This window comes from Phoxinus phoxinus (genome assembly GCF_949152265.1).
Source record: "Phoxinus phoxinus genome assembly, chromosome: 1".
Lineage (NCBI taxonomy): Eukaryota > Metazoa > Chordata > Actinopteri > Cypriniformes > Leuciscidae > Phoxinus > Phoxinus phoxinus.
Genome location: NC_136876.1, coordinates 23599918 through 23612157, shown reverse-complemented (window position 1 = coordinate 23612157; position 12240 = coordinate 23599918). Strand labels below are relative to the sequence as shown.

Genomic DNA, 12240 nt, shown 5'->3' with positions numbered 1-12240 from the left:
TCACGTTTGAGATTTGTGCTGGCTACTGTATACAGGCCACCAGGGCACCATACAGACTTTATCAAAGAATTTGCTAATTTTCTGTACTGGCTGCAGATAAAGTCCTAATTGTTGGCTTGACTTGTTGGTGATTTTAATAGACATGTAGATAACGAAAAAGACTGATAGATAAAAGGCAATATTGTTATGTTTAAGGACATTATGGAATTAAGATAATGTCTGTACTATGTTATGATTGTACTGTACAATTAAATACAATCGTTGCTGAGTCTGCAGTCTGAATTCACTTTATCTCAGAGAGTCCGTTAAAGGTACAATTTGCATTAAAAATCCAAAAATCACAAGGCCAGTGTTATTTTGTTAAGTTGATTACTTACAATATCCCAAATGTTTCCAACTATTTTTAAATCGTGAGAAAATTGCGATTTTAAACAAGGAAACGGAGCGTGTAAGCAGGGGTGAGCTGGGAGTCGCCAGTCAGTGGCGGCATATCGCGTCACCCTCGGTTTCCGCTTGTACTGCGTGGAGTCCTAGACAAATGCGGAAGTTGTTGTAGTTGTAGCGTTTATCAAGCAACAAACGTTAGCTTGTTTTGTGCAGGCGTTATGGAACACAATTATTCTTTACCAATTGCAGCTGGTTCTGTCGACAAAGACAAGTCCCATAAACGTACGAGTCAATTTTATATATTCCAAATGTAGCATTCGATAATAGTTATGTTTATGTAAGGAAAGTATTATTGCTTTAGGCTTGTGTTTAGTTTATTGACATTGTTTATCACGTCTGGTGTTTATGGCCAAGTAAATAAATATAGCATGTGTTATACATAAAGATGAATCAGTCTTTTGGCAAATGATGTGGGTATATTCGAATGTACTTTTACAACAATGGTTTAGAACACGTAAAACTGCGCAGCGTTATCACAACAATGAATTTGACAAATACATCTATGATAACCAATTTAGTATTAAACCTTACTTTTCTTGCAGTTAATTCATTTTAATGAAATAAAAGCATGTCATTAAACGCAACATTTATAAAAATAGAACTTTATCTCATCCATGAACATGATTTTTCGATTCCCGTCTGACTGATTTACATCTACAGTGGAATTAAATAAGACAGTTCCCATCATTCCACGCTCCTTCACATCGTCATAAAGCTACGCTGTTGTTGTTGTAAAATATTGCATATTGTACCTTTAAAGTCGGCATGAAATCAAAATTGACCCTATTTACTTTGTTAGCGGATATTACTAGTCTTGTGGTGAACAATTAATCCGTGCAAGTTAATACACAGAAAAAAATTGTTTGCCGAAGTTATCTTTAATCAAAGTCTGAAAAGTTACTTCCGGGTCTGGAATGGTTATTTTTCTGATGACATAGGTTTGACGGCTTGGGTTGCTTAAACGCTTAACCACTCCCCTCAAACCGTTACTCTGCTATGGGCGAGAGATGGAGAGGAGGAGCGCTAAAGTAAAACCCTGCCCTCTGTTCAATATTCCGTTTCACTCGGAAATGCGTCACAACACTTGAGAAAAGTCGTTTGCAACTTCCGGTTCACGCGGACTTTTTAACTGAATGAATTGAGAATATCACCTGAAAATCCGATAACATCAGCAATTTTCATTCAACCAGCTGATTTCTGTAAATTAATGTAAAACTAAATGTATATTGCAGGCAGCACAGGGTGAATATACATAACGATGTTACATATAGCCTATATGATACATATATAAAACTATAACCCTTTAGATTATTGGCAGCATAAAAAAACTAAACGATGTGACAGTCATGGGCTGAACAATACAAGTTACCGGTAATATCCATCGAGCCTATGAACTTGTTGCCCGAAACACATCAACAAGAAAGAATGAAGGCTACCCTGTAAAACAACTGCAATCATGTGATACAAAATGAACAACATCTCTAGTGATATTCATCACTATCATCATCACCGTGATCCTCAACTACAAGTCCATTGGCGAATTCCTCCTCCTCGTCACTCGCCTCCTTTTCTCCCGCTCCGGCCTCCGCTAACTGCCTTGCTTGTGCTAACAGCTCCCGCCCAGATGTGCAGGGCTCTCTTGCGTGTGCAATCTGCACCATAGAACTGCACTGGTACAAAGAATACAAAGCACTAAATGATTTATCTCCCCAGTACTTGAGCAAGCTCTTAACGCATTATAGTCCTTCACGTCTATTGTGATCTCAAAAGTCTGTCCAGTTGATACCTAGAATATCAAAATCGACTGCTGGCGGGAGATCCTTTTCCTATTTAGCACCAAAACTCTGGAACAGTCTTCCTAACATTGTCCGGGAAGTAGACACTCTGTCAGTTCAAATCTAGACTAAAAACACATCTTTTGACCTAGCATACACATAACATATTATAAACTTCTAGAATTCAATGTTAGGCTGCATAGATCCCGGAACCGGGAAAACTCCCCATAAATCCTGATGTACTCGTTACATCATAAGAAGAATGGCGTCTACGCTAATATTCGATCTGATGAAGGACCTGCGCCTGGACATGATGACAACGCAGTCCTGAAGTGTCAACTAGTCTCTCCCTTGTGAAGGCCCCCTTCTACTTCCCTTTACCTCTGAACATAAAATGTTGTCAAAATAGTTCCGGTTCACATGGCTACTCGGAAGGGATAAATAATTCTGTATTTAAACATTTTAAGGCCAGACAAGACATTTTTTAGGTCAATTTGTAAAGAAAGACTACACGCCCATAAGTTAAGTTTAACAAAAAGTCCATATTGTTAAAAGCTATATAAATGAAGGTGACTTGACGGAAAAATTTGCGGGACGAATGTGTGCCGTTACACCCCTAATTAATAATCAAATATCAAGGAGGGAAATTTTGTTTTCTCAACAATGGGCTAGGGCTTGGCTGGACGGGGCGCGTTTGGGCATGAGAGTATCGGGTGGGTGGTGTATCGCGGTTTTACGGTTCAGTTTGAATATCGTTTCACCCCTACATAATAGAAACAAAGCAAATTAAATCACTCAATTAACCTATAGGTTTTAATGAAAGCAAAGATGTCTGAAATGTACATCTAATTCGTGGAAATTTTACATTTTTAATTAATTAATTAATTCCAATAAGTATTCAATTAAAAAAAATTATAACACAAGTCACAATATGTCACTTGGACTTGGGGGTATTCAGTAATACAATGTCATTGAAAGTGTCAAAATAGTCAAAATAGCATAGCCGTTCATTAAAATTGCTGAGATGAGATTTTTTTGCCGTCCTATGGTCAGGAGAAAAAATTAAGGTGAGGGGATTATCTTGCCCCAGGGGGAATCTTACCCCATGTTACCCACACTTTAACTGCTGAAAATGAATCAGTGAGTTTGTGAGATAAACATGGGAACTGAATCCGTTTGATTTATGAATGATTCAAACTGTTTTGTGAACTGGATCAACTGGCTGACTGACAAAACAATTTTGTACACTAGAATCTAACAAAAAATTATGATTTGTTCATAAATTGGACATTGCCACATTTCTCATGAATCCATCAAAACGAGTTTTCAGTGAACAAAAAGAAAATTTGTGGTCTGTAATTCACACAAACCTACTGGCTGAAATAAATCTGAGATACGGGTTTTAAGGCAAAGGAAAGAAAATCACACACGTTTTGAACATGAGGGTGAGTAAAAAAAAAAAAAAACACTTTATTAGGCAAACAATCCCTTTAATTACTGATGGTTACTTTTTCATTTGTCAATTAAATAATTAATAGAAACAGAGAAATCTGAACATGTCTAAGCATAAACTGCACCAAGAATTTGCATTTGAACTGAAATTGACATTTTAAATTAATTATTTATTTATTTAATTACATAACAGTGATTGCTGTAAGAGTAATGTCATACTCAGATAGGGCATTTAGAATTGGCACATTGAAATTTGCCCCTATTTTCAGCTTTTACACCTCTAGTTTCTTACTCTGAGTTACACTAACCACATCCATGCTTCTTATTGTTTCACACTGTGATAGTGACATTATGCTTCCAAACAACCAGACATTTCTGCAATCTCTTAGCTGAGATCTTAGTCCTAGAATCAAAGTCTAGAGTTAAATACAGTGCTGCTATTACAGCTATTTCTCCACACCTGAGATCAAATTCACATTCACTGCTAATAAATGCTAAAGAGGAAAGACTGGCACATGTGATGAATGCAACAGAGCTGCAGAAGCACCGATAGCGAGCACATTAAAGGCTGACTAAGGCAAGACCACTTAAGGAGTGTTTAGGGGTGCTGCTCTAGGAGTCATTTTCCTAATTCAATTCTTTCACAGTATACCAACGCTAATCAGTACATTCAATGTCAGCTATTTTTGTGTGCAAGATGATCTCAAATTAACTTAAAAAAGATGAATTTGTTGTGCATGGTCATGGCTTCTTCTTTGAGTAAGTGTGCACACAGCATTATAAACAATATAGATTCAGTGCACAATTACATTCACAGCTGTGTCCTTCCAGACACTCATCCAGGTGGCCTGTTGTAGTTCTTAATTAAATGGAGAAGTATTCTGTGGGGGATTACAGTACACACACCAATGTACATTACAGGCAAGGCCTAGTTTGCAGCCTAGTTCTCGTGTTTTACCTGTGTGTGGGTTGACAATCCCCCAGGTGTATGCGAACCACACCTTGCTTGTGGAGTTTCAATAAATGTTCGAACTCGGCCGGCATGGAATGCACATTCTTCTTGCTCTGCCGATCATCATAGTAATGGTTGGTGATCCGTCGACTGTCATTTAAATGTTTACTGAAAGGCCAAAAACCGTACAAGTGGACGTTAGCACAGATTTCTAGTGCTAAGCTGGCCATGATTATTCCTGTGCTAGGACGAACCGAGTTAAGGCCTCGCTCACGCCAAAACTTTGACAAACTTCTCAAATATTCTGGATTCAGGAAAACAGGCAGCGGGCCATTGCTGCCAAAGTCCTCCAGTGTGTAAAAGGCACGCAGGGATACAGCCGTGTTGTGACCGTAAGAGAATGCTGGCAGCAGCATTAAGGCATGTCCATAAGGACGAAGGCTTTCAACAAATGGACGACGGCGCTCCATCAGACTACTGTACCTGTAACAGATGAGGATAAAGAAAAGCCTGAGTGTGTTTCACTTAAATATTCCACTCAATGATACCACTCCCATTAGCAATACATTTAGTACTTTTCAGGAATAAATATTTGTGGGAAAAATAAATGCAAATCCATTGACAAATTATAAAACAATATCAATAATAGGCCTACATACATTTTTAATTATTCTTGAAAAATTAGTTTTTTACAGAGATTTTTAATTACTTTCTCAGTCTTTCTGGAGGCAGCATAAATGGAATCTGATAATTGGCCTTAACTATATCACAACCACACTAAACAAACAATCCCAGCTGTCATGATCCTGGTTTTGTGTCTTGTGTTTTTGTAAGGTCTTTTATGTTGAAGTGTATACTCAGTTGGTTACCATTGTTTCCTTGCTCACTTCCTGTGTTTGGTTCCTGTTTCCCTTGTTGTCTTGCCTGCCTTGTTTGTCACCATAGTTATCCTCATTATAGTTCCCATGACTAATCCCTGAAACCTGTCCCTCGTCAGCCCCTTTTTAACCAGTCTATTGAAACCTCCTTTCTTCTCTGTGTGGATTATACTCTTGTTCTTGGATTATTCTGCATTTACCTGTATGTTTCTCTAATAATCTTGTGCTTGCGTCTGAAGTCTCTCTCTCTCTCTGCCTCGTCCCTGCTCCCACGTTACACCAGTGATCTATGTGGGCCCAACATTGGATTTATTGAATTATATGGGCATCATATGGGCATGAGGTCAGAGTGGGCACTTTGATGGGCTCAATGTGGGCAAGTTAGGATGCCCATGTTGGGGAAAGGTTCTTTCAAAAGAAATGCGTAACAATATTGCATTACTCGCTAAAAAAAGTAACTAATTGAGTTAGTTACGTTTTTGGGAAAGAAATGTATGTAATGAAAGTCATTTGGAAAGTGAAGTCTTGCATTACTTTTGTGGTACTTTTCTCACCAGTGACACTGATCTCAAAGTTGTAGTCTATGTTTGATTGACTAATGAAAACCAACTCATTTGAGTCATTTATCCAACTACATTGGTCGCTTTATATGTTTTTGATTAATTGTAAAGAACCGACTCACAGAATGTGTAAGAAAAAAAGAAGAATAGGAAAATCTTTTAGCACCATGTTCCATCCACATCAGCAGAATAATACACATGCGACAAACTGTATCTGATATATCGCTCAGCTTTTATTCCAGTGGCAAAACAGTTTGACAACTTATTTGTCACTAAAGCCAAACTCACAGCCACAATGTCATGTCTGTTTTGCAGTTTCTTCTTCTTCTTTTGGCATTTTAAGGTGGGTGGCAAAGAAACAATAGGTGCTGTTTTGTTTCAATATTATATTTTCATGTCTTTTATTTTGTAATTCTCATAATCTTAGTTCCTGGTCATGTCATGTGATTCACTTTTCCCCTCGTGTGATCCTGTCATGTACTTCCCCTGTTCATGTGTCATGTTCTGATTGGTTGTTCAGTTCATGTGTTTCTCTGGTCTGTTTTATGATTGGTTTATTGTCTTGATTGTTGACAGGTGTTTCTTGTTAGTCATTAGTCCTTAGGCTTGTTTGACTTGAACCGGCCCTGCACAGACCGATCAGTGAATGACATAAAAGTACCACGAGAGTGAATAGAGAGTAGGGGTGGGCAGATCGAGGCTTCGTGGAAAGCGGCGGTCACACTACAAGTGACACGTTACCATTTATTTCAATGGGGAGTGGGCGTTTTCCGGCGACACGCGCGATCGCAGCCGTTGGCGTCCTGATCGGGTGTGTCTGGCGTCGCGACAAAGTTGAGATCCGTTTAACTTTATGCAAATGAAGAGAGACTTTCAGTGGAGCGTGCGCGTGATCATCCGTCACTCTCTGACAGAGGCAAGTTGAACGAGAAGAGAATTTTAGCAGTCAGAAACTGTCCTATAAGTTGTGATATATCTCCGTGTACATACAGTGGTATTCACAGTACTGACTCAAAGCCTGATTGGTTTCGTGAACCCATATAGACCGGTATTTGCCCGTTTGTTGTAATTAAATAGCCGCGATGGCAAAAAGCACTTTTTTTGTTCATCTTTAATATTATGCATGTTATGTACTGATTCCATTTATATTTAGAATTTTCCTTCCAAAATGTTTGTTTGTAGTGGCAAGAAAAAGGATTTGTTGTCTACAACATGGAGAAACAGTTATGATGTAATGAAGCCTTTACTGAAATCACGTGTCTCTGGCAGTTTGATACACGTTCCGGACCACTGATTCAGAACAAAAGATTCGTAAAGGTTTCGAAGCTTCATGAAAAAGTGTTTTGAAATTACCATCACTAATAGAGAGTAGACGGCTCCTCATGCTTTTGAATCGCTCTCGCGGTACTTTGATGTCATAAACCGATCGGTCTGTGCAGTGCCGGTCCAAGTCGAACAAGCCTATTGTGTTTCTCTTGTCTAGTTTTGTTCCCTGTACTGTTGCTAATTTTATAATTTAGTTAATGTGTCTTGTCAATAAGTGATTGTTTATTGATTAGTATTTATTTGGAATAAAGCTGCACGTGGGTTCCTAACAACTTGCCTTCAATGGACATTTATCACACACAAACTCACTTCTCATGGAGGATGCTGGGATTTGCAGTCACCAGGTTGGTTTTGTTGCCTACATCTTTCTCATATCTGTTATCCAGTGGTGGAAGGTTGCATCTAAAATGCAGGGGTGGACAGAGGTTAATTAGGTTAATTATTTATCTAGGCAATAGGTCACATGATTTGATCTGATACAGACCTAATGACAAACTGGGCAGAATCAATTTCCTTTCCACAGCTGCTATTGGTCAAAATACCACCATTCCCCACCACGGCACATGACTCCCATGTAGCATTTCCAAAGGGCTGCTCCTAAAAAAAAAAAGACCCGCACACAATGTAACTGCAAAATCATCGGAGAAACTGTAATTCATCCAATGTTTGAATGCGTATACATTACCTTAGCCAAGATGTTGAACAGGGCTTGTGTCACCTGTATTGGCTTTCTCCTCTCCCCATCATAGATAATATTTGACCCAAGTGGGGTGTTATTCTGTGTGACAACAGCCTTTGACACAGCATGGCATTTGCCACTCAGCAATGACCTGGAAGGAAAAAGACACTGAGTCTGATGTAAGACATAAAATCTAACCTTAAAGGAATAGAACATTTGTTAGTTCATTTTTAAGTGAACTATGCCTTGAAGTAATGATTTTCTGTAGTGTATTTGTCTATTTAAAAACTGGTTTATATATGATCCATAATCAACAGAATGGTACTTTTACTTTCATCCAAAAACAAAGCTTTGCCACATATGTCTAAGTTTAATCTTTATAAGAACAGCTCATGGTCTGCTCTGGGCTACGGTTTTACCTGAATCTTTTAAAGTTTGCCTCATTTTTTTTCCATCTGTTAGAGTAGTTCCCCAGTGCTTTGGACATGAATACATTCTCTCTGAAAATTAAATACACATACAAACATCTTAAAATATATGATCTGGTTTAATTTATGTAACATGTAAACATGAACAGTCAATAAATATGAAATGATAAAATATTAAAAAATGATAAATGATAAAATATGAAATATCTCATCTGAAGGTGTTTACTTTTGGTGTTTGCCATGAAAAAAGATGTTATGTGCTGTAATGTGTAATAAGCAGGTTTGCATACTTACTTGCATCCCTTGCAAGACTGTGTATCTGAGACTTTTTGAGGAATCTTAGATGAAGGATTAGGGCTTACATTACTACGAAGAAAAATAGATTTAACATTTTTACAAACCAAAAATGATCGCTCATAAGTTATTGAATATTCATGGTCCAAATATTGTTCAGTGGCTCATTAAAAGCAGAAAATTAACAAACAAAACCACTGAAATATTTAAGTGGGAATTCAAAGTATTGTCGTATAATAATACCCGCAAATGTCACTCATAATTGGAATTGGAGGAATACATTTAGATAAAAAAGGAAAAAAAGTCGGCACACCATGGCTCCAAAAATGTAATGGTAGACTGCCTTTATGTGTTTGTCATTCATTAATTTATTCACTGAACTGGGGTGCGTTTCCCAAAAGCATCAAAGTATGGTCGCAAGTTCCTTCGTTATTGTCACAGTGAGGCTCTGTGACTAGAGACTCTTATTTTGGAAAAGCCTCTTATAATCACAGTGGACTGAGAACATGCATACATGCATACTTTTCACACTAACATATTAACACACTATCTTTTTTGTGCATATTTTAACATCAGTTAACGTGTATTGTTGCGTGTTGTACCTGTCCTCTCCATGTCCTTTTTCTTTGGTTTAACGTTTACTGAGTTATTCATTTCTCTTTGTTGATTTATGTATTGTTAAGAACTCAAGACCGGTAACCATGTTAAATGTTTATTTGTTTTCAATTAACCACTTGCATAATAATAAATTGTCATACTTGCGTACTGGAACATTTTACTTTACCAAACAGACAAAACCTGTAACTGCCACCATTTTTGAATACCTCTTTCCCGCCAATAGTAGGCACAGTTAATTGTTCTCATGTGTGAGGGGGAGATTGGGGTTCTGTTTGATTCTTTGTTAAACATTGTTTAACGTTAATAATTAATTTAGTTTGTTTTGTTTTTAATGTTTATATATGTTGGTATTATTCTAACAGTTTCTATCTTTGTTACTGTTAAATCTATTTAGTTTGGTCTTGCTTAAATTCCTTTATTATCTTTAATTACCAAATGGTTTGGTCCAGATAGGAGGGGCTTAGCCTTTTTAAGAAGGCGCCTCAGTGTTGTTGGAGGCTCGTAGAGTGAGTGGTTGTACAAGTTATTGCTCTGTTTTGGGTCAATTTATTGGCATAGCCAAAGTTGTGTGCAGATAACTTTGAACAGTTTATTTTATTTGTATTTGTTTAGTTTTCTTTTTGGATTTTCACTGTAAATACCAGATGCACTTATTGGATTAAAAACTGAACTTTTGACCTCATCACGTCACTTCATTTTTACGCCTCCATCTGCCGGTACATCCAGAGCAGTGGTGCTGCTACTGCTGGTAACATCTTTGAGGCCTCTTTGTGGCAGTTGGCACACCCCTGACTCTGTTACAGTTATCTAAGTTTTTATTAGCGGTCGAGCCCAAAAAAATAGTGTTTAAAGACATAAAAGAGGATACAGGCAATTGAGAACGAGCGCAATGTATAATTTTTAATTACGCCCACTGGAGGGGAACGTAATCGGCGATAGTGATAGCTTAGCTTACAGAAATGTATCTAATATATAAAACTGACATTTGGATATTCGACTAACCAGTGACAATGTTTACTGCACACGTAATGTATATTTTAATGCATACTGAGTCTCAGGATCCCACAATTTATCCATACTTCTTGCTGATGCTTCACGTCTTATTGCCTGTATCCACTTTTTTTTTTTTTTTAGCTTGTTTGCAGTACACCCTGTCACATAGCAGCTTTTAGACGCTTTTGTTTTTTGTTGTAAATCAAAAATGAAAAGGAAGCAGCTTCACATAATACAAAGTCAATGGAGATGGTTGGAGCCCACCCCCGGTGTGGGTGTGGCCGTGGCCTAAATGCTGTCTCTGAATCTGAAAATAAAGCAAAATAACTGCGAAAAATGTGCCATGTCTGTAATTTGCAGCAAACATTATTGTATTAATTCGATCTCAAATGATTTATTAAAAGAAGTTACTCCAAGTTCATGACATCATTAATGCTCGATGACAACCCCCTACTTGATGACGCACTGGAGCTACTGACGCTGCCCCCTCCCCTAACAATACTAATAGTTAGTTTCTACCATAGATATACATAATAGGCTCTATGCACGAACGCTGCTGACGTATTTCCGGTAGAATCTCAGCCAGCGCCTTTACTTCCCCAAAGCGCTTTCTATAACGAAGTGTACTAGTGGCAAAACTTTAATAAAATTCATTTTCTCAGCAACGGAGACAACGATATTAGAAACTGATTCGTTAGCCGGATTTTGCATGATATGAGAGAACTCTCACCCTAAAAGTTGTCGATGTAGCTCGAAATGTATAATTTAAAGCCCTTCTCTTTCTTACTCTTAGGTTTGACAGCTAACTGCCTCACAATATTGTTAACATCATTCACGTTAACCGCTGGAAGTTTTTGTAAACAGCGAGTGCCATTTGCCATTATCTCCACCTAATGCAAAAACGCCTTCTGACACAGCACCGGATGTAACTGGGCGGGCTGAGACAAAACGAGGAAGCGATCGTGCATAGAGCCTATAAAGGCTAGATGTCTTATGGCGGAGTCTCTAACGTCATCACCCGGTGGCCATCTTGTCACAGCTTTCTGGCGGGCTCTGTGCTACCTGATGTAAGGTGAGTGATCTGCACGAACACAAATACTCTTATCTCGCTGAAATCTTGACGGATTTACAAACGGTTTGGTTTCTTTCAAACGTTATTAACGTGGCTATAAATCTAGATGCTTGAACATGTTGAAATATATAATATTATAATTATTCATAAGTATGCAGTGTCATAACTACATCTCTGACGTTTATAACAAACCAAGTTATGGTTATTTAAAAAGTACATTAAAACACAATGTTACAAGTGAGCGAGCTGACTGTGACAAGATGGCCACCAGGTGCGGACGTCGACCTCCATTGACCAGCAGCGCGGACGAGACATCTAGCCTTTATTATGTATATCTATGGTTTCTACAGCCTACAGTTTGCTAGCTAGCTATGCCTTCGTCACGGAAATGCGTACTACCTGGATGCGATCATGTACAAAGCTGTTACTGGTGAATGGGGCGGCCCCATTGGGGCCGAACCGACTATCTCCCGCCTCGGCCTTCATCCTCCCGTCGATGAAGTCCTCCCATCATCGCCAGTGCGTGCCCCCACCAATTGCCTTGTGTGCTTATGTTATAATTATAGTAGGTAACATAGCTAGGAGCATCCATTCCGGCTGTAGCGGTGACAGCTGAGTGTGGCGACAGCAGCTTTCCCGCGAGTGGGCGTGGTTTCAGCGCAGCCAGCGGACACGCCCCCAGCGTTTGAGAGCAGAGACTACTGCTCATTTTTCCAAGATTTTGACAGTTTATTTTATGTATTTGACGGCTTTTTTATCATTCAAA

General features: G+C 38.5%; 1 protein-coding gene across 2 annotated transcripts in view; it reads right to left on the bottom strand.

Annotated features, from left to right (window-relative positions):
• Positions 1-3011: 3011 nt before the first annotated feature.
• st8sia6 (ST8 alpha-N-acetyl-neuraminide alpha-2,8-sialyltransferase 6) overlaps positions 3012-12240 on the bottom strand; it is a 28557-nt gene continuing 19328 nt past the window's right edge. Inside the window, exons 2-7 of one of the 2 annotated variants that reach the window (XM_079627977.1) lie at positions 8792-8863; positions 8489-8569; positions 8076-8220; positions 7875-7987; positions 7700-7792; positions 3012-5109 (exon numbers count right to left, since the gene is read on the bottom strand). In XM_079627977.1, the coding sequence (XP_079484103.1) occupies positions 4629-5109; positions 7700-7792; positions 7875-7987; positions 8076-8220; positions 8489-8569; positions 8792-8863 (985 nt within the window). In that variant the 3' untranslated portion in view covers positions 3012-4628. The remainder of the gene's footprint in view (positions 5110-7699; positions 7793-7874; positions 7988-8075; positions 8221-8488; positions 8570-8791; positions 8864-12240) is intronic. The other variant, XM_079627978.1, reaches the window with a different exon arrangement.